The 23,180-nt window shown below is 40.1% G+C and overlaps 2 protein-coding genes across 4 annotated transcripts in view; one reads left to right on the top strand and one right to left on the bottom strand.

Moving 5' to 3' along the window:
- Positions 1-23,180, bottom strand: part of aralar1 (calcium-binding mitochondrial carrier protein aralar1) — a 661,842-nt gene that overhangs the window by 42,891 nt on the left and 595,771 nt on the right. The gene's annotated exons all lie outside the window — the stretch shown is intronic.
- Positions 911-19,578, top strand: LOC138855510 (uncharacterized). Its single transcript, XM_070105222.1, has 3 exons — positions 911-1,865; positions 13,369-13,525; positions 14,985-19,578. Exons 1-3 carry the CDS (start codon positions 1,803-1,805, stop codon positions 15,146-15,148), a joined length of 384 nt encoding a protein of 127 aa, XP_069961323.1. The 5' UTR covers positions 911-1,802; the 3' UTR covers positions 15,149-19,578.

Genomic DNA, 23,180 nt, shown 5'->3' with positions numbered 1-23,180 from the left:
CAAGAAGATGGCCAGTAACCTATACTCGGTTTAATAGAACAAAGTTTGTTATTGAGCAGAGCAAACCAACGTTGTTGCCAATGGGTGTGAAGGTGGGTAGCTATAACAGCAAAATATTCCGTGAATGGAATGCCTCTATATGAAACTGGAAGGTCATGTACTGCTGACCACGCAGCAGTGTCTGCCTGTTAATGAAGTACAATATGTAATTAAAATTTTTCTTATAGCACTGTACCACTGTTGCTCTCAAGTTGCAGTAAAATTACCATACCTGAAACTATGAATTCACGATGTGAAGGAGACTATTCTGGCAAGTCAAAAGCTTAAGACCTATATAAGTTACAATGCTTAACATTACTTAAATGTAATCAAATATTTTTTACCTTTATCATCCTACAGTATTATTCAGAAGTCATCTATTCAAGTACTCCAAAGATTTTATACAAGCAGGCCTCACTTACACAGCAGGTTAGGTTGCAGTCTACTGCTGTACAAGAGAGCCCCACTTATACAGCAGGTTAGGTTCTGGGATACGGCTGTCAACCGAAAATCACTATACAGTGAATCATAGCCATTTTTCACTTTCAAATGCATATAAAAGCCTAATAACATGTTTACACTATCTAATATTAAGTGAGGAATAGAACTAGGTCTAAAAAATGCATATACACTGCACACATTACTCACCTTAAAATATTATTGTCCTTAGCTTATAGTGAGTGGTGAATATATTTATTATAGGAAGTTGATTAAATGAAAAGTGGGTATAATTGAAAACCAATGAATTAGTAAAATGCTGTAAAGCAAAGCCCTCCTGCACATGCTAGAACAAAGTACAGTGGACCCCCGCTTAACGATCACCTCCAAATGCGACCAATTATGTAAGTGTATTTATGTAAGTGCGTTTGTACGTGTATGTTTGGGGGTCTGAAATGGACTAATCTACTTCACAATATTCCTTATGGGAAAAAATTCGGTCAGTACTGGCACCTGAACATACTACTGGAATGAAAAAAGTTCGTTAACCGGGGATCCACTGTACTCATAACATTTAAATATTCACAAGTATTACACAATTTAAAAAGAAAATTTAGAAAATGCTTCAGGTCATTCTGCACCATTAATAAGCTGCAAGTAAATGAAAAGAAGGGACAGTGAGATTAAGACAGAGTAGGTGAGCAAGAGGCAACTAACATCTGGCAAAGAGGAATGGCAACAGTCAATGTCATGTCAAGTTATGTATGTTCTGAAGACTGGAGCATCTCATAATGTATAGTACCAGGAAAAACAAGCATATTTATCCTAATACCTATGGAACTTGATCTGTGACTGATCCTTATGACTTTCCTTATTAATGCAAACTGGTGGCTTTAGGTTTGTCTTAATATGGGTATGGTACAACTTAGATGGTATGTGGTGCAGTTCCTTCATCCCTCCATCCTTTCACCCCTTCATCAATTTTTGTTTTTAGTTATTCAGTTTACCAAGTCCTACTTGTTCAAAGGAAAAGTGAATGACTATACACACAAATGCTGTGTAATCATTGTAATTATCACTTAAAAAGTAGCCAGGATTTTTAGAGTACCATTATTTAATTGTAGTCTTGGTTGATCGAAATGAATATTTTCTATGACTGCCAATATATATACAACTACAACTCAGTTGCTATTTTAAACAAGGGTTTTGATTTATTTAGTTAACCATTTTTGTATTTTCCAGAATACTTCAATACATCATTTTATGACATCCTTTATGACAAAACAACATGGCAGAACAAGCAGCTAATATCAACTTTGCAAGAGATGACCATGTATGGTCAGCATGAACCCTCGTGTGAAGGCCATGGTCGAGAGTTAGTACAGGGGGTGAGTATTATTAACCTTGTTATTAATAACTCATGAAATCGTAATAAGATGATTGCAAACAAACCATGGAACAGGTGGGGTTCGAACCCATGGGGAATGAGTCCTAAAATGCCAGGCAATGTGTGTAAGGTACACTGTACTGTCAGTGGCTCTACAAATGCCAACAAGATGTGTTTAAGCCATTACACACGTTATTACATTCATGGGGGGAGTGCTAAACTTATAGGGGTCATACAATGCTTGGGAAATGGGAAACAGTCAGGTTCAATCCATGGAAGGGAAGGTCAGGTCCAGATCCTCAGATCCAGAGTACATGACAAGCATCAAATTATTATAATAAAAAAGAAGCACTAAGATAAGCATCAAAGAACCTCCCTTAATGGGTTTCAAGACATCTTTGTATAGTGTCTTGTAACCTTTCACAGTAACCTATAAAATCATTCTGTCTCCTCTTTTACTGTCATCCAACAAAATAATTCTCACTAATTTCAGTTATTTTGAAATTAAAGTTTAAATGGAAGTGGACAAACAGTACAAACTCATCAGTGAGCTTCCCTAGCCAGGAACTTTAGATTTCTTGCTGGTGGCTGCCATTCTCCAACTACTTGCAGGCTGTTGCCTTAGGTTTTGCAAGATGACAGGTAGCATCTTCACAAAATATATTGCATGCTAGTGGCTTTCTTTTGTGCTTAACAATATTTCATTACGTGGAAACTGCATTGCCTGTATACTGTAGAAAAGAAGTAAATTATTTGCATTTGTATTTGGTATCCTTAATTCTTTTTAGTGATCAACAGGCTATTTTGCATGAAACCATAAGTGGGCTTCTGACCATTCTCCTTTTAGTACTGGAGGGCCCCACCATCACCACTTTTTGGTGTTCCACATTTTCGTTGGCTTTCAACTGAGCCATTGTTCCTCCCGCCAGTAAAGATTTAAATTTTGCCACTCAAGTGGCTAGTTTATTGTACATCTCATATTCATCGAGAACCAAAACCTAGTCATTGTGGTAGTCTACAAGCCTCCGGATGCAGCATCCCAGCAATTCCAGGAACAGCTGTTAAAAATTGACCACTGTCTGGAAAATCTGCCAGCTCCTGCACCCAACATCTTGCTCCTGGGGGATTTCAACTTAAGGCACCTAAAATGGAGGAATATAGCAAATAATACTGTTGCAGTAATAACACCAGGAGGCAGCTCTGATGAAAACTCACACTCACACGAGCTTTTAAATCTCTGCACAAAATTCAATTTAAACCAGCAAATAATAGAGCCTACTAGACTGGAGAATACACTAGACCTCATCTTCACTAACAATGATGATCTGATACGAAATGTCACCATATCAAAAACAATATACTCAGATCACAACATAATTGAGGTTCAGACATGTATGCGTGGAGCCCCAGACAGACATAATGAGATTAGTCATGAGGGAGCCTTCACCAAATTCAACTTCAATAACAAAAACATAAAGTGGGACCAAGTAAACCAAATCTTAACTGATATAAGCTGGGAAGATATGCTAAGCAACACAGACCCCAACTTGTGCCTAGAACAGATTAACTCGGTGGTGCTCGATGTATGCACAAGGCTTATTCCTCTAAGAAAAAGGAGGAGTAGATGTAAAATAGAAAGAGACAGGCGCTCCCTTTACAGGCGACGGAAAAGAATAACAGAGCGGCTAAAAGAGGTCAATATATCTGAAAGGCGTAGGGAGACACTGGTCAGAGAAATAGCAAGCATCGAACTTAAGCTAAAGGAATCTTATAGGAGTCAGGAATCGCGGGAAGAACTAAAAGCCATAAATGAAATCGAAAGAAACCCAAAGTATTTCTTCTCCTATGCCAAATCAAAGTCGAGAACAACGTCCAGTATTGGGCCCCTACTTAAACAAGATGGGTCCTACACAGATGACAGCAAGGAAATGAGTGAGCTACTCAAGTCCCAATATGACTCAGTTTTTAGCAAGCCGCTAACCAGACTGAGAGTTGAAGATCAAAATGAATTTTTTATGAGCCACAGAATTTGGTTAACACAAGCCTATCTGATGTTATCCTGACGCCAAATGACTTCGAACAGGCGATAAATGACATCCCCATGCACTCTGCCCCAGGGCCAGACTTGTGGAGCTCCGTGTTCATCAAGAACTGCAAGAAGCCCCTATCACGAGCTTTTACCATCCTATGGAGAGGGAGCATGGACACCGGGGTCGTTCCACAGTTTCTAAAAACAACAGACATAGCCCCACTCCACAAAGGGGGCAGTAAAGCAACAGCAAAGAACTACAGACTGATAGCACTAACATCCCATATCATAAAAATCTTTGAAAGGGTCCTAGGAAGCAAGATCACCACCCATCTAGAAACCCATCAATTACACAACCCAGGGCAACATGGGTTTAGAACAGGTCGCTCCTGTCTGTCTCAACTATTGGATCACTACGACAAGGTCCTAGATGCACTAGAAGACAAAAAGAATGCAGATGTAATATATACAGACTTTGCAAAAGCCTTCGACAAGTGTGACCATGGCGTAATAGCGCACAAAATGCGTGCTAAAGGAATAACAGGAAAAGTCGGTCGATGGATCTATAATTTCCTCACTAACAGAACACAGAGAGTAGTAGTCAACAGAGTAAAGTCCGAGGCAGCTACGGTGAAAAGCTCTGTTCCACAAGGCACAGTACTCGCTCCCATCTTGTTCCTCATCCTCATATCTGACATAGACAAGGATGTCAGCCACAGCACCGTGTCTTCCTTTGCAGATGACACCCGAATCTGCATGACAGTGTCTTCCATTGCAGACACTGCAAGGCTCCAGGTGGACATCAACCAAATCTTTCAGTGGGCTGCAGAAAACAATATAAAGTTTAACGATGAGAAATTTCAATTGCTCAGATATGGCAAACATGTGGAAATTAAATCGTCATCAGAGTACGAAACATTCTGGCCACAAAATAGAGCGAAACACCAACGTCAAAGACCTGGGAGTGATCACGTCGGAGGATCTCACCTTCAAGGACCATAACATCGTATCAATTGCATCTGCTAGAAAAATGACAGGATGGATAATGAGAACCTTCAAAACTAGGGATGCCAAGCCCATGATGACACTCTTCAGGTCACTTGTTCTTTCTAGGCTGGAATATTGCTGCACACTAACAGCACCTTTCAAGGCAGGTGAAATTGCTGACCTAGAAAATGTACAGAGAACCTTCATGGCGCGCATAACGGAGATAAAACACCTCAATTACTGGGAGCGCTCGAGGTTCCTGAACCTGTATTCCCTGGAACGCAGGCGGGAGAGATACATGATTATATACACCTGGCAAATCCTAGAGGGACTAGTACTGAACTTGCACACGAAAATCACTCACTACGAAAGCAAAAGACTTGGCAGACGATGCAACATCCCCCCAATGAAAAGCAGGGGTGTCACTAGCACGTTAAGAGACCATACAATAAGTGTCAGGGGCCCGAGACTGTTCAACTGCCTCCCAGCATACATAAGGGGGATTACCAACAGACCCCTGGCAGTCTTCAAGCTGGCACTGGACAAGCACCTAAAGTTGGTTCCTGACCAGCCGGGCTGTGGCTCGTACGTTGGTTTGCGTGCAGCCAACAGTAACAGCCTGGTTGATCAGGCTCTGATCCACCAGGAGGCCTGGTCACAGACCGGGCCGCAGGGGCGTTGACCTCCGGAGCTCTCTCCAGGTAAACTACAGGTAAACCATCCTGTGGACAATAATACAAGAGCATATGGATACACAAAAGTCCTAGGAACTAGGCCCCAAGAGGGTTAACATAAGTACCTCTGTCATTACAATTTCCTGAGTCAGTTACATCTGGATTTGTATGTACAGTTCACTCATCTGTTACAAGCAAATTTAGGAAATTTGCTTAATATATCTGCTATATATATCTGCCTCTCCGAGGTGGCCGAACTGTGTAGCAGCTTGGTGGCGTCTAGCTGACCTACGGTCCAGGTTGTCTTGGTGGGTGTGTTTTGTAGGTAGTAGGTTGGTAGACAACAACCGCCCAGGGAGGTACTGCCGTCCTGCCAAGTGAGTGTGAAACGAAAGCCTGTAATTGTTTTACATGATGGTAGGATTGCTGGTGTCTTTTGTCTGTAGATTACAGGTACGTCTTGCTACTTCTACTTACACTTAGGTCACACTACACATACATGTACACATTTATTTATACACACTCATCTGAGTTTTCTTTGATTTTATCTTAATAGTTCTTGGTCTTATTACTTTTCCTTATACGTATATCCATGGGGAAGTGGAATAAGAATCTTTCCTCCATAAGCCATGCGTATTGTAAAAGTCAACTAAAATGCCAGAAACAATGGGCTAGTAACCCCTTTTCCTGTAAAAATTACTAAAAAGAATAAGAAGAAGAAATTATCAAAGTGGGAAGTCTGAATGTGCGTGGATGTTGTGCAAATGATAAAAAAGAGATGATTGTGGATGTTATGAATGAAAAGAAGCTGGATGTCCTGGTTTTAAGTGAAACAAAGCTGAAGGGGGTAGGAGAGTTTCAGTGGAGAGGAATAAATGTGACTAGGTCAGGGGTTTCAAATAGAGTTAGAGCTAAAGAAGGAGTAGCAATAATGTTGAAGGATAAGTTATGGCAGGAAAAGGTTGGATGTGAAAAGTGGGTTATAGTAAGCATATATGCACCTGGAGAAGAGAGAAGTGTAGAGGAGAGAGAGTGATTTTGGGAAATGTTGAGTGAATGCATGGGGAGTTTTGAACCAAGTGTGAGAGTAATAGTGGTTGGGGATTTCAATGCTAAAGTGGGCAAAAATGTTGTGGAGAGAGTAGTAGTTAAATTTGGGGTGCCAGGGGTAAATGTAAATGAGGAGCCTTTAATTGAGCTATGTGTAGAAAGAGGTTTGGTAATAAGTAATACATATTTTATGAAGAAGATGATAAATAAATATACAAGGTATGATATAGCACATAATGAAAGTAGTTTGTTAGATTATGTTTTGGTGGATAAAAGGTAGGTGGGTAGGCTCCAGGATGTACACGTTTATAGAGGGGCAACTGATATATCGGATCATTATTTAGTTGTAGCTACAGTTAGAGTAAGAGGTAGATGGGACAAGAGGAAAATGGCAACAAAAGCAAGAGGGAGGTGAAAGTGTATAAATTAAGGGAGGAAGAAGTTCGGATGAGATATAAGCAGCTATTGGCAGAAAGGTGGGCTGGTGCAAGTATGAGTAGTGGGGGGGGGGTGAAGAGGGTTGGAATAGTTTTAAAAATGCAGTATTAGAATGTGGGGCAGAAGTTTGTGGTTATAGGAGGGTGGGTGCAGGAGGAAAGAGGAGTGATTGGTGGAATGATGAAGTAAAGAGTGTGATAAAAGAGAAAAAGTTAAATTATGAGATGTTTTTACAAAGCAGAAGTGTTATAAGAAGAGTGGAGTATATGGAGAATAAAAGAAAGGTGAAGAGAGTGGTGAGAGAGTGCAAAAGGAGGGCAGATGATAGAGTGGGAGAGGCACTGTCAAGAAATTTTAATGAAAATAAGAAAAAATTTTGGAATGAGTTAAACAAGTTAAGAAAGCCTAGAGATAGAGAACGAATGGACTTGTCAGTTAAAAACAGAGTAGGGGAGTTAGTAGATGGGGAGATGGAGGTTTTAGGTAGATGGCGAGAATATTTTGAGGAACTTTTAAATGTCGACGAAGAAAGGGAAGCGGTAATTTCATGCACTGGCCAGGGAGGTATACCATCTTGTAGGAGTGAAGAAGAACATAAAGCAGCTGGAACTGACGGGATCATGACAGAAATGTTAAAAGCAGGGGGAGTTATAGTGTTGGAGTGGTTGGTATTTTTGTTTAATAAATGTATGAAAGAGGGGAAGGTACCTAGGGATTGGCAGAGAGCATGTATAGTCCCTTTATATAAAGGGAAGGGGTACAAAAGAGATTGTAAAAATTATAGAGGAATAAGTTTACTGAGTATACCAGGAAAAGTGTACAGTAGGGTTATAATTGAAAGAATTAGAGGTAAGACAGAATGTAGGATTGCGGGTGAGCAAGGAGGTTTCAGAGTGGGTAGGGGATGTGTAGCTCAAGTGTTTATATTGAAGCATATATGTGAACAGTATTTAGATAAAGGTAGGGAAGATTTTATTGTATTTATGGATTTAGAAAAGGCATATGATAGAGTGGATAGAGGAGCAATGTGGCAGATGTTGCAAGTATATGGAATAGGTGGCAAGTTACTAAAGGCTGTAAAGAGTTTTTATGAGGATAATGAGGCTCAAGTTAGGGTGTGTAGAAGAGAGGGAGACTACTTCCCAGTAAAAGTAGGTCTTAGACAGGGATGTGTAATGTCACCATGGTTGTTTAATATATTTATAGATGGGGTTGTAAAAGAAGTAAATGCTAGGGTGTTCGGGAGAGGGGTGGGATTAAATTATGGGGAATCAAATACAAAATGGGAATTGACACAGTTACTTTTTGCTGATGATACTGTCCTTATGGGAGATTCTAAAGAAAAATTGCAAAGGTTAGTGGATGAGTTTGGGAGTGTGTGTAAAGGTAGAAAGTTGAAGGTGAACATAGAAAAGAGTAAGGTGATGAGGGTATCAAATGATTTAGATAAAGAAAAATTAGATATCAAATTAGGGAGGAGGAGTATGGAAGAAGTGAATGTTTTCAGATACTTGGGAGTTGACGTGTCGGAGGATGGATTTATGAAGGATGAGGTTAATCATAGGGAAAAAAGGTGAGTGGTGCATCGAGGTATATGTGGAGACAAAAAAACGTTATCTATGGAGGCAAAGAAGGGAATGTATGAAAGTATAGTAGTACCAACACTCTTATATGGGCGTGAAGCTTAGGTTGTGAATGCAGCAGCGAGGAGGTGGTTGGAGGCAGTGGAGATGTCCTGTCTAAGGGCAATGTGTGGTGTAAATATCATGCAGAATATTCGGAGTATGGAAATTAGGAGGTGTGGAGTTAATAAAAGTATTACTCAGAGGGCTGAAGAGGGGTTGTTGAGGTGGTTTGGTCATTTAGAGAGAATGGATCAAAGTAGAATGACATGGAGAGCGTATAAATCTGTAGGGGAAGGAAGACAGGGTAGGGGTCGTCCTCGAAAAGGTTGGAAGGAAGGGGGTAAGGGAGGTTTTGTGGGCAAGGGGCTTGGACTTCCAGCAGGCGTGCATGAGCGTGTTCGATAGGAGTGAATGGAAACGAATGTTATTTGGGACCTGACGATCTGTTGGAGTGTGAGCAGGGTAATACTTAGTGAAGGGATTCAGGGAAACCAGTTATTTTTATATAGCCGGACTTGAGTCCTGGAAATGGGAAGTACAATGCCTGCACTCTAAAGGAGGGGTTCGGGATATTAGCGGTTTGGAGGGATATGTTGTGTATCTTTATATGTATATGCTTCTGAACTGTTGTGTTCTGAGCACCTCTGCAAAAACAGTGATTATGTGTGAGTGAGGTGAAAGTGTTGAATGTTGATGAAAGTATTTTCTTTTTGGGGATTTTCTTTCTTTTTGGGCCACCCTGCCTCGTTGGTTTAAAGCCGACTTTAAAAAAAAAAAAAAAAAAAAAAAAATCATTAATAAGATATCTTGACATGTCATATAAGTTATTATTCTCTATATTCCTCAATAAGTGCATTTGGTTTGATCATGTGTGTGTGTGTGTGTGTGTGTGTGCCAAACTGCCAGAAGTACCTGTAACCAAGCCTAAGCCTGACCACTTCATAATCAGTTTGTTCACATTGCAAGTTGCTCCATAAATGTACCTATGTTCATGCTTCTAATTGCATTCCCATAACATTCAGTTTCATTATTTATTGCTCTAATATTATTCCTAATGCTAGACACAGATACATCAAAGTTATATTCTACATTATTCTTCAGGGTACTTTTCTTGGCTAACATATCAACTTTTTCCTGAAGGAGCAATCCAGTGCATGACAGAATCCACAACAATTGTACATTAATTTCTTTTTCCCAGATTTTTGAGCATCTATACATAGCTTTTCCAATGAGCATGTTGCTAGTCACTATTGAGTCAAGAGCCTTCAGTGATTGACATAAAATCAGTAATGATGATAGTGTCAAGCTCATTATCGTAAGTTAGCTTTAATACCATTAGAATGGCAAACAATTTGAAGCCAATGAAAACGTGGAACACCTAAAAGAAGGTGTTGTATATATGGGGCCCTCCAGTACTGCCAGTTGTAGGAAATAGTACACACATGCCTGAGTGTTGGTTACAAAGTTATCTTATGAAGGGATGCCCAGCACTACTCTGTATGAATTGTTAGGCTGTACTGACAGTCCTATGTTTGTTGATCAGCTGTTCTGTTCATCAGATATTCTTACTTCATTCTGATACCCTTGTCAGCACTCTGGCATTACTCTGTTGTGTTCTGAGAGTCTTGCCTCTAAAGCAGATTATCTTTTGATTTCTTTGTTGACATCATCATTCTTAAAATCATAACATGAGTTCAAACCTCACCCACTCTGTGGTTTGACATCAGTCTGATGTATTAACTTCGAATCAACCCTTCCCCTTTCCCTCCTTGTCCTCTTTCAACAACCCAAATTCTTCTACCATCTCTCACCCTTGCTATGTGACACTCAACGACCCATGTGGGTTAAGCGTTTGCGTCGAGTACAAAAATAATCAATGCAAATATATTTTCTAAAAAAATTATTAAGTACATATTCCTCCCCATTTATTAGTACAATATCATATGCATTTTTTAGCCACCTTCTTATATCTGCCATTTCAAGTATTATTTTTTTTTTTATTATCACACTGGCTGATTCCCACCAAGGCAGGGTGGCCCGAAAAAGAAAAACTTTCACCATCATTCACTCCATCACTGTCTTGCCAGAAGGGTGCTTTACACTACAGTTTTTAAACCGCAACATTAACACCCCTCCTTCAGAGTGCAGGCACTGTACTTCCCATCTCCAGGACTCAAGTCCGGCCTGCCGGTTTCCCTGAATCCCTTCATAAATGTTACTTTGCTCACACTCCAACAGCACGTCAAGTATTAAAAACCATTTGTCTCCATTCACTCCTATCAAACACGCTCACGCATGCCTGCTGGAAGTCCAAGCCCCTCGCACACAAAACCTCCTTTACCCCCTCCCTCCAACCCTTCCTAGGCCGACCCCTACCCCGCCTTCCTTCCACTACAGACTGATACACTCTTGAAGTTATTCTGTTTCGCTCCATTCTCTCTACATGTCCGAACCACCTCAACAACCCTTCCTCAGCCCTCTGGACAACAGTTTTGGTAATCCCGCACCTCCTCCTAACTTCCAAACTACGAATTCTCTGCATTATATTCACACCACACATTGCCCTCAGACATGACATCTCCACTGCCTCCAGCCTTCTCCTCGCTGCAACATTCATCACCCATGCGTCACACCCATATAAGAGCGTTGGTAAAACTATACTCTCATACATTCCCCTCTTTGCCTCCAAGGACAAAGTTCTCTGTCTCCACAGACTCCTAAGTGCACCACTCACTCTTTTTCCCTCATCAATTCTATGATTCACCTCATCTTTCATAGATCCATCCGCTGACACGTCCACTCCCAAATATCTGAATACGTTCACCTCCTCCATACTCTCTCCCTCCAATCTGATATTCAATCTTTCATCACCTAATCTTTTTGTTATCCTCATAACCTTACTCTTTCCTGTATTCACCTTTAATTTTCTTCTTTTGCACACCCTACCAAATTCATCCACCAATCTCTGCAGCTTCTCTTCAGAATCTTCCAAGAGCACAGTGTCATCAGCAAAGAGCAGCTGTGACAACTCCCACCCTGTGTGTGATTCTTTATCTTTTAACTCCACGCCTCTTGCCAAGACCCTCGCATTTACTTCTCTTACAACCCCATCTATAAATATATTAAACAACCACTGTGACATCACACATCCTTGTCTAAGGCCTACTTTTACTGGGAAAAAATTTCCCTCTTTTCTACATACTCTAACTTGAGCCTCACTATCCTCGTAAAAACTCTTCACTGCTTTCAGTAACCTACCTCCTACACCATACACTTGCAACATCTGCCACATTGCCCCCCTATCCACCCTGTCATACGCCTTTTCCAAATCCATAAATGCCACAAAGACCTCTTTAGCCTTATCTAAATACTGTTCACTTATATGTTTCACTGTAAACACCTGGTCCACACACCCCCTACCTTTCCTAAAGCCTCCTTGTTCATCTGCTATCCTATTCTCCGTCTTACTCTTAATTCTTTCAATTATAACTCTACCATACACTTTACCAGGTACACTCAACAGACTTATCCCCCTATAATTTTTGCACTCTCTTTTATCCCCTTTGCCTTTATACAAAGGAACTATGCATGCTCTCTGCCAATCCCTAGGTACCTTACTCTCTTCCATACATTTATTAAATAATTGCACCAACCACTCCAAAACTATATCCCCACCTGCTTTTAACATTTCTATCTTTATCCCATCAATCCCGGCTGCCTTACCCCCTTTCATTTTACCTACTGCCTCACGAACTTCCCCCACACTCACAACTGGCTCTTCCTCACTCCTACAAGATGTTATTCCTCCTTGCCCTATACACGAAATCACAGCTTCCCTATCTTCATCAACATTTAACAATTCCTCAAAATATTCCCTCCATCTTCCCAATACCTCTAACTCTCCATTTAATAACTCTCCTCTCCTATTTTTAACTGACAAATCCATTTGTTCTCTAGGCTTCCTTAACTTGTTAATCTCACTCCAAAACTTTTTCTTATTTTCAACAAAATTTGTTGATAACAGCTCACCCACTCTCTCATTTGCTCTCTTTTTACATTGCTTCACCACTCTCTTAACCTCTCTCTTTTTCTCCATATACTCTTCCCTCCTTGCATCACTTCTACTTTGTAAAAACTTCTCATATGCTAACTTTTTCTCCCTTACTACTCTCTTTACATCATCATTCCACCAATCGCTCCTCTTCCCTCCTGCACCCACTTTCCTGTAACCACAAACTTCTGCTGAACACTCTAACACTACATTTTTAAACCTACCCCATTCCTCTTCGACCCCATTGCCTATGCTCTCATTAGCCCATCTATCCTCCAATAGCTGTTTATATCTTACCCTAACTGCCTCCTCTTTTAGTTTATAAACCTTCACCTCTCTCTTCCCTGATGCTTCTATTCTCCTTGTATCCCATCTACCTTTTACTCTCAGTGTAGCTACAACTATTATATGCGCTTCTTTTCCCATGTGTCAAGACAAGCAAAATTGTTAGCAATTTCTTATCATTAGTGACATTTCTCCCATTTGTATTTTCTAGAGTGGTCAGTTAGCTTAAAGCACAAAGATCAAGTGCCATCACCAGTTATGTTAAAATAATACATTACAATTAAAAACAAAAGCTATATTGTAGAAAGCTTTCAAATCACTGTGAATGCACTTAAAATAGTTTTATCAGTTTTATGATTTCGCAGCTGCCAAGAAAAGCCAAGTATCCAGACTTCATACAACTCCAGCCCAGCCAAGAAAAGTGTACTAAAAGTGACCAGGATATTGAAGTGTTTAAGCCAAGATTCAGACCCACTGTATCAGTATCCACCATCTTACCAAGCATTGGGGAAAGAGAACAAGGTAAGAAATTTGCTTGGACAATGTTTCAAAGATTTTGGACTCTGATCATTATTATACTGTATTCATGGAAAGTGTTAAGCTCATAAGAGTCCTACAGCAATATATAGTGGTAATAAAAGAGGAAGGGTGGGAAGAGGCAAAGGTGTTGAAATAGCAGTGGTAACCCAGAGTTCCGAAGCCACTGTCATGTGTACTCAATAGATCTCATTTGCCAATGTACAGGGAATCCCTGACTTACAAACACTTCAGTTATGGTGATGCACAATTAAGTTCGGAGTCAAAAAAAAAATAGAGAAAATACATTATAAGAATGCTGATCTGCACTTCCGAGCATTTGACATGCAATTACCATATCCTTTACACTATCATTTTCTTTACTGTAATAAATTAAATATTACAGACAACTTGTTCTTAAGTTGAAACACGAGTGTAACTCTTTCCTAATTTTTCAAAAGATGATAGGATAGTGTGGAGGAGAATCCAAATAGAATAGAAGCATGGATTTTTTACACAAATAGCCCATGCTTAGGAGAAAGAAACCTATGATGTTTCAGTCTGACTTGGACCATTGACTAGTCGATGGTTTCAGTTTAACTTGGACGGACCGAAACATCATAAGTTTCTTCTGTGTGCTGATTATTTGTGTATTGTTCCAGTCATGGTACTGTTCATTTTTGCTCTTCATGCATTTTTTTTTTTAGCTATCACAGCATGTAGAGAAACAAGTAATTTTTAGCTTTATGCAGGTTTGCTATGTCAGTTTGCATTTATGGAGTGCCCAATATCTACCAGCAATTTTCTGTATGTGATAAAAATTCGTGCATGTTATCAGTGGGATTGACAAAACAATGAAGATTTCTGAGAGATTACTACACCTACCATGGGCCTGGAACACTGCATAACAAAGCCAGAAACCTATTGTATTTGACTGCATAGATATTCTTAAAATTTGATTAGGTTTTTAGCTGCCCTCTTCCACTACTGCATTTTTCAAATTGTTGACTTAGTCACATGATTCTTGTGTGGGGGAATACATGTATTATGTGGGCAAAGGGGGAGAAAAAATTAACGATAATGTGAAGATAAGCTACCTCTCCTGTTGCACTTGCTAATAGTGGTATTTATCAATGTCAAAATATGATCACATTATCATAGGGAAGTATTAAACTAATAAAGGATCATACTTTGGTAGGAGAATAGGAGGTAATCAGCTTTTTTCTGAGGGTGAGGAAGATAACTAATTCCTTGAACCAAAAGCCCATTACCAGCACATTTAGTAGCACATTTTATTTTAGTAGTGTACTTGTACCTTACTGGAACTGAAATTGTATATAAATAAGCCCATGTTGGCAAAATGGTTTTATTAACAGTAGTACTTGCTGCACTTCATGCCTTTCTATTGTTATTCACATTATATATAGTACTGTTCATAAATAAGGCAGATTGTTTCTCAACACAGATAAATCATCTGCAACAACAGCTTCAAGTGTTCCATGGCAGCCACCAGAAGATAATGAAATTGAAAGGGAGTCTCTGCCACAGCGAGACAGAAATGGAGTTGGTAGAATAACAGTGTACCTATGCTCTGTGTCCGCCCTGTGCCTTTTGACTATAGTGTTTTGAATAATTTATGATGCTATGTATGTTAAATTTATTATAAATTAATAAAATAAAACTAAAATTTTTCAATTTTATATTAAAGGTGTATATACGTATAACTTTTTTTATAATTAAGTACGAGACTTTACAAAAGTGTGAATAAATAACTTTTACTAGACATTAGTATACAGCCTCTCCTCACTTAGCGATGTACTTGTTTACTGACTACTCGAACTTAGGATGGGCTCTCTGGCCAGAATACGTACCTAAATAATGTATAATAGAGCTGATTTTCTCTATTTGTTTATTACAATATACAGTACACTACTGTATAAACATTTAAAAATATACTAAGAATGTTATAAATGGTGCAAAGGTGACATTAAAACAATATGAAAGATGGTTGACACAAATCCACTACCATTATAGCATACCCCTTGCTTAGTGACGAATTCGTTTACCGATGTGGTTTTTGGAACGGAACTCAGTCGTTAAGTGAGGAGAGGCTGTACTGCATCATTATCAAAATACTGTACAGTATTTATTTTAATATAATTAATGATGAATAAAATGATATAATTTTTGTATGTAATACACTGGAATCTTGGTACTTGAACTTAATTCATTCCAGAAGGCTGTTTGAGTGCTGATCTGTTTGAGTACCTAACTAATTTTTCCCAACCAATTTTTTTTTTTTGGTTGGCTGTTATCATTAATCTTCGTAGGGCCCATGATGACTTATTTGTACAAATCATATAAAAAAAAAACACACCAAAAAAGGCCAAGAAACACAAAATAGTTTACAGTGAAGTTCTGGCAGGTCGGGTTTGTTTGGTCGAGTGCCAAGCAAATGGTCAACTACCGATGATTTTTTTACGAAACAAAGCCTTCGAATATCAAATTTTTCAAGTACCAAGGTTCCACTGTATAACACTAGACTGAATTTTGATGTGTGGTTTTCGACTGCTTGTAAAGTTCAATATATTTGATTTCCATCGATTTTTGATGTATTGGTGTTTTAGTTCTTTTATATTGTTGATGTGCTCTGTATAGTACTGTATAATAATATATTTTTATACTTTTGGAATTTGATAAATATATTGGTAAGAGTTTGTCGCACAACTCTATGTATCATCTGTTCAGTGAACAGAGGTAAGTGTGTGTTTGTGAGACACTGTGGATAGTAAAGTTAAAATCAACAGTGTAGTAATAAATATGAATAACTCTTGTACAGTATCTGCATGGAAATAATGGAAATACCAAGACAATGATAGTGTGAATGATGGTTAAGGTGTTTCTTTTTACATCACCTTACCTTGGTGGGAGACAGCCAGTGTTAAAAAAAAATACTTTTTAGTCTGCTAGAGATCTTCAAGTGTCAGAGAGTCATCACCTAAGTATATTTGCGATATTTTCATGCTATTGTAAAGAGATGGGATGATAAACAATTTTTAATAATACTCAATTTTAGACTGATACAGATACCATCAAATTAGCCAATACCCGGTGATACTATCAAAATTAGTGATACTAGTACAGTGACCCTCGACCAACGATGGCATCGTATAACATTAAATCCGACTAGCGATACATTTTAACGCAAAAATTTTGCCTTGACTAGCGCTAAAAAACTCGACCAACACGATTCGTTCCGTTCGAGACGCATCCACTTGTGGCCTGAGCACACCTCACTTGTCCCGTGGGTGCCATTGTTTACAAGCCAGCCAGCCACTGCGGTCCCATCCAAACACAATCGGAACATTTCATATTATCACAGCATTTTAAGTGATTGCACCTGCAAAATAAGTCACCATGGGCCCCAAGAAAGCTTCTAGTGCCAACCCTACAGCAAAAAGGGTGAGAATTACTATGGATATGAAGAAAGAGATCATTGCTAAGTATGAAAGTGGAGTGCATGTCTCCGAGCTGGCCAAGTTGTACACAAAACCCCAATCAACCATTGCTACTATTGTGGCCAAGAAAACGGCAATCAAGAAAGCTGTTCTTGCCAAAGGTGCAACAATGTTTTCGAAACTGAGATCGCAAGTGATAGAAGATGGTGAGAGAGTGTTATTGGTGTGGATAAACGAAAAACATATAGCAGGAGATAGCATCTCTCAAGCGATCATATGTGAAAAGGCTAGGAAGTTGCATGACGATTTAATTAGAAAAATGTCTGCAACTAGTGGTGATGTGAGTGAATTTAAGGCCAGCAAAGGTTGGTTTGAGAGATTTAAGAATCGTAGTGGCATACATAGTGTGAAAAGGCATGGTGAGGCTGCCAGTTCGGACCAAAAAGCGGCTGAAAAATATGTGCAGGAATTCAAGGAGTACATAGTAAAGAATTGAAACCTGAACAAGTGTTTAATTATGATGAAACAGGCCTGTTTTGGAAGAAAATGCCAAGCAGGACCTACATTACTCAGGAGGAAAAGGCACTCCTAGGACATAAGCCTATGAAAGACAGGCTTAGTCTGTTGATGTGTGCTAATGCTAGTGGTGATTGCAAAGTGAAGCCTTTATTGGTGTGTCACTCTGAAACTCCCAGAGTGTTCAGGAAAAACAATGTCCTCAAGGCTAATTTGTGTGTGATGTGGAGGGCAAACATTAAGGCATGGGTCACTATAGACCTTTTCTATGACTGGTTACACCATGCATTTGCCCCCACTGAAAAATTACCTCCTGGAAAATAAATTGGACCTTAAGTGCCTTCTGGTATTAGACAATGCTCCTGGTCATCCTTCAGACGTGGCAGAGTGACTTTCTGGGGACATGAGCTTCATTAAGGTAAAGTTTTTGCCTCCTAATACCACTCCTCTCCTGCAGCCCATGGACCAGCAGGTCACTGCAAACTTCAAAAAAATCTACACAAAAGCTATGTTTGAAAGGTGCTTTGTAGTGACCTCAGAAACTCAATTGACTCTAAGAGAGTTTTGGAGAGATCACTTTAGCATCCTCAATTGTGTAAACATTATAGGTAAGGCTTGGGAGGAAGTGACTAAGAGGACCTTGAACTCTGCTTGGAAGAATCTGTGGCCAGAATGTGTAGACAAAAGGGATTTGAAGGATTTGAGGCTAACCCTGAGAAGCCTATGCCAGTTGTGGAATCAATTGTGGCATTGGGGAAGTCCTTGGGGTTGGAGGTTAATGGGGAAGATGTGGAAGAGTTGGTGGAGGAGGACAATGAAGAACTAACCACTGATGAGCTGCAAGATCATCTTCAACAACAAGAGGCCAGACCTGAGGAAACTGCTTCAGAGGAGGGGAGAGAGAAATTGAAGAAGTTGTCTACTTCAAAGATTAAGGAAATGTGTGCAATGTAGCTTAAAGTGCAAACCTTTTTTGATGAAAATCACCCTCACACAGCTATTGCAAGCCGTGCTGGTGACTATTACACTGACAATGTTGTGAAATACTTCAGGAATGTCATAAAGGAATGGGAGGTACAGGCCTCTATGGACAGATATGTTGTGCGACAGAGGTCCAGTGACTCTCAAGCTGATCCTAGTGGCATGAAAAGAAGGGAAGTAACCCCGGAAAAGGACTTGACACCTCAAGTCCTAATGGAAGGGGATTCCCCTTCTAAACACTAACACCATCCACACACACCCCTCCTCCCATCCCATCAATCATCACCAGATCTTCAATAAAGGTAAGTGTCATGTAATTGTACATGTCTTCTTCAGTTTATGTATTAAAATTAATATTTCATATGGTAAAATTTTTTTTTTTCATTACTTTGGGGTGTCAGAAACGGATTTATTTGATTTCCATTATTTCTTATGGGGAAAATTAATTCGACTAACGATAATTTCGACTAACAATGAGCTCTCAGGAACAGATTAATATTGTTGGTCGAGGGTCCACTGAACTTGGTACACCCCCTGCTGTTGTATACTGGTTATTCATATAGATTACATATACTGTCAGTGTATGATTTGCTCAATACAATAATTATGCATGTTCAATTTTTAATTTATTTTTATTTGCTTAATTTTCCAATTCATTTATATACTAATTATTATTACTACATTCATGGCAAGGTACTGAACTCATAGTGGTTATACAGTGCTTGGAAGTCAATCAGATTCAAAATAGGGGAGGGTAGGTCCAATTCCTAGAATCAAGAGTCCTTCATCAGCCCCTAACTTCAGAAATTTAGTTTGCTCTCACTGTGCACACAGCCTTCAAGCGATGGGAGGAGGGATGGAGGTTCTTCATTCTTGGAATTAACCCATCTTCTCATCCTTGAAATCAAACCCAATTAAATCCCATTTTCTATGGACTGTATGATCCCTGTGAGTTTAGCACTTCATACAGTACTATCTGCAATGTCTCATGTGTAATACTGATTGTGGAATATTACTTCATGATACTGTGTATTATGATGAATGTAACAGGGAAGCCTAATCCAAAGAAACAGCATTTAGCCTAAAAATAAAGATTGAATATATTATATTAGTTTATTTACTAGAGACCATATTCCTTTACTGCTTCTGAGTAATTATAATAAGGGCATCTGGGTGAGTACAAATGTGAAGCACATATGTCTGGTACTCAGAAGATGGAGGATGAAGCCTCCACTACGTCTTGCACTGAATGACCCACGTCGGTTGAGTGCTGAACATGAATTATTATTATTATTGTTACTGCTTCTAGATGTTGTGATGACAACTTGTATTATTCATGCTGCTTGATTATTATTATAATCATGGGGAGCGCTAAACTCGTAGGATTATACAGTGCCTGTGGGGGGATGGAAGGCATTTAGGCTCAATTCAGGGAACTGGAGCACAGATCCGATTCCCTAGATCAAGAGCCCCTCACCAGCATCAAGGAACCCCGCTTGAGGGGTCATGATGCTTGAGCTAGACGAGGACAAATATATTTACTGACCATGGAACAGGTGAGGTTTGAACCCATGGTAAATGAATAATAAAATTCATAGGCTCGTGTGTTAACCACTGGACCAGTTGGCTCTATTTACTGTACCATAGTTGTTTTAGTTTTGAAATATAAATATGTGTATGTTAAAAGTATACTATTTTGTTAAAGATTATGAAACAATTGTATGTATAATTGTTACTGTATAGGTCAATTCTTCAGAGAGAATTGCAATCAGTCCAGTAAATTTCATTGCAGTGACAAATGCACATGACTAACAAGATATATAAAATGGAGATAGCATAGCACTGGGTAGTAAACACCTGATGTAATAGACTTCAGAAATATGGGACAACTTCCAATGGATCAACTGATTTGAAAACAACGAAGTCCACTAGTTAAAATCATAGAAAAACAATCTCTCTCTGTCCACTACAACTGCCATCAGTGCCACCTATTCCATCCCTATTAGTCCCTTAAATTGAAGGTTTATTACTGAAGTTGTAATAACACAACTGCAAACAAACCATGGAATGGGCAGGGATTGAACTTGAACTGGCCTGGAGTTTCAGGACTCACTTGCCATGGATTCAATCCCTGCTCATTTTTTTTTTGGGGGGGGGGGGGGGTGGACAGAGTCTGTAGGTTGTCCTGCCTCTCCATTTAGCTTAACAAGGTTTCCAAGTGATTTGTAACTATAAATCTCACAATCTGACAGGGAGACTATTATGTAGGCTGGACTGCTACCTGCTTAAAGTTCCTGATTAGTCAGGCTGTGAAACAATTTAGGCCTATAGGACTACTGGCAGCATCAGCAGTCAACAAGTTTGGCCTCAGGCTTGGCAGTGCGATTAGAACCCCTAACACTAGTCATGGGTCAGTATGGGAGACGAATTTCCTGTTGTCTATGTTATACTCAAGTTTGTTAAGCATACTTAAGTAGCCATTGTTATACCACTCTTCAAGAGTAGAGACCCATCCTGAAATCAAAACCTATAGATCAATTTCTTCTTTGTCTTTACCACCATTAAGTAAACATATAAAAAAAATACGAAAGTGAATGTACAAATTCCTAACAAGCAATATCTTGAACCCTTGTGTTGTAGCTGAAGGAGAATCACAAGCAAAGTTACCACTTGGCTGGTTGTTCTGCCCAAAATGCTCTGCATAACCATGGGCTCTCTACATATTACAACCTAGGATTTCAAATGGCCTGTTATCCCAGGTGTAATGGGAGCAAATAAACACAGCAGAAAAAGTTTAGACTTATATTATCCTTCACCAATTATAACAGCAATATGTACACTATGTACAGTGATAAATATAGTGCACTCCACGGTAAGCAAGGCAGAAATAGAAGCCACAAGATAGCAGACCGTGCTTCAACCAGCTCTAGAGTGGGAATGACAAGGGCAGACAGGAGAGCGGTATCCACATAACCTCTGAGATTGTCAATCCCACCTTCTTATTGGCTAGAACCTGGTCGCTAGTTGAACGATGGGGCCCCATCATCAACTCTTAGCAACCTGGTTCGCTGGTTGGGGGAGATAGCCTGTAAATGAGGGTGTGTCCATGCGCCGAATAAAGGTTACGTACTCTTTGCATGCCACACCCCCACCCCCGAGAAGGCTCAGGATTAGGCTGCCACCTCCCAGTGGTAACCGTGCCGCCATGGCACAAAATAATGGGACCGCCTATCCTCTCCACCATCCCACTCTTAGATAGAACTCAGCTTTCCTAGTGACCAAAAGCCAAACCCTAAACTTAGAGTGAGACAGCAGTCAGACAGGCTAGCATAGGTCCAAGATACAGGCGGACGGTAGCCCGCATCCCCTCACTAAAAAAAAAAACCCCCACATCAGGGGATAAAAAAAAAGAGCTTGAAAGGGGTTACCACAAATACATCCTAACCTAAATAAAATAATAAACTAGACTCTTGACAAAGAGTCTGCCAACACATTTTCTTTGCCAGCAATATACTTTATTTTCAGGTTATAGGGCTGCAGCCTGAGCGTCCAACGCATAAGCCTTGTGTTGTGATTCTTCATGGCTTGGAGATAGACTAACGGGTTGTGATCACTGTAGACTGTGACCACCTGAGATGTCTGGCCCACATAAACATCGAGATGCTCCATAAGTAGTTTGCCTCTCCGCAGGGGGACCATATGTTGAGAAGCGTGGCTCACCAGGTGACTTATTTGGATGACGTAGACGCTCTCCCTCCGGCTGGCACTTCATTCTCCAATGTTGTCGATCTCTGCTCACGCCAGACTGTTGAAAAGAGAGACGGGACCGCTCGGACAAGGAGCGGTTCGTTTCGAAGGTATCAGCCAACCTGGCCGCCTCCAATGCAGTGGTTAAGTCACGATCCTGCAGAAAGACACGAACCTCTGGTCCCACAGACTCCAGCAGGTTATCAATCAGAATAAGCTGCACCAGCTCCTCAAAGTTAGAGACACCACTCGCTTTATACCAGCTGGTAAAAGCTTTGGTTTGCTGTCTCACAAAGTCCACCAGGGATTGACCAAGCTGCCGCCTGTTCAATTTGAAGGTCTTACGATATTTAGCTGGGATACATGTATATGCTCCCAACACTGTGGTCTTCACTACTTGATAATCAGAGAATTCAGCGTCAGTTAATACCGACGTAAATTCCTGTGCCTTACCCAATAATGCTGTATGAACCAACGCTGCCCAGTGCTGTTCCGGCCACCTCAAGGCTCGAGCCTGATTTTCGAAGCTTTCGAAAAATTGCTCTGGTTCGGCCTCATTGAAGCGGGGAACAAGCTGTACTGCTTTTTGTAAACTGAAATCGTTTACAGAATGCGAAAACTGCCTCCTTTCTCTTTCCCTATCAAATTCTTCCCTTGCGAATGCTCTCTGTTCCCTAGTTTGCTCAAGATTGATTTTTGCCAGCTGAAGTGCCAACGACGCTGATTCACCCTGAGACAACCCAGCTGCACTATACTGACCATTTTGCTCCGTAGGTGTATCATCTTCCTCCTGCGAGAACATAGTAGTTTTTTCCCTAGCTCCCGTAAAGGGAGGAGTTTGATGTGCCATCTCTTCTTCAATAAGTATGTCAGCAATAAGTGAACGCAGTTGCGCAGCTGTGAGAGTGCGTTTATAGGGAATGCCAATGGAACGAGCAATTTGCCAACAACGCTGTAGG

This window comes from Cherax quadricarinatus, chromosome 97 (genome assembly GCF_038502225.1).
Source record: "Cherax quadricarinatus isolate ZL_2023a chromosome 97, ASM3850222v1, whole genome shotgun sequence".
Classification (NCBI taxonomy): domain Eukaryota; kingdom Metazoa; phylum Arthropoda; class Malacostraca; order Decapoda; family Parastacidae; genus Cherax; species Cherax quadricarinatus.
Note: the sequence above shows the minus strand (reverse complement) of the source record. Positions and strands in the feature narration are given on the sequence as shown.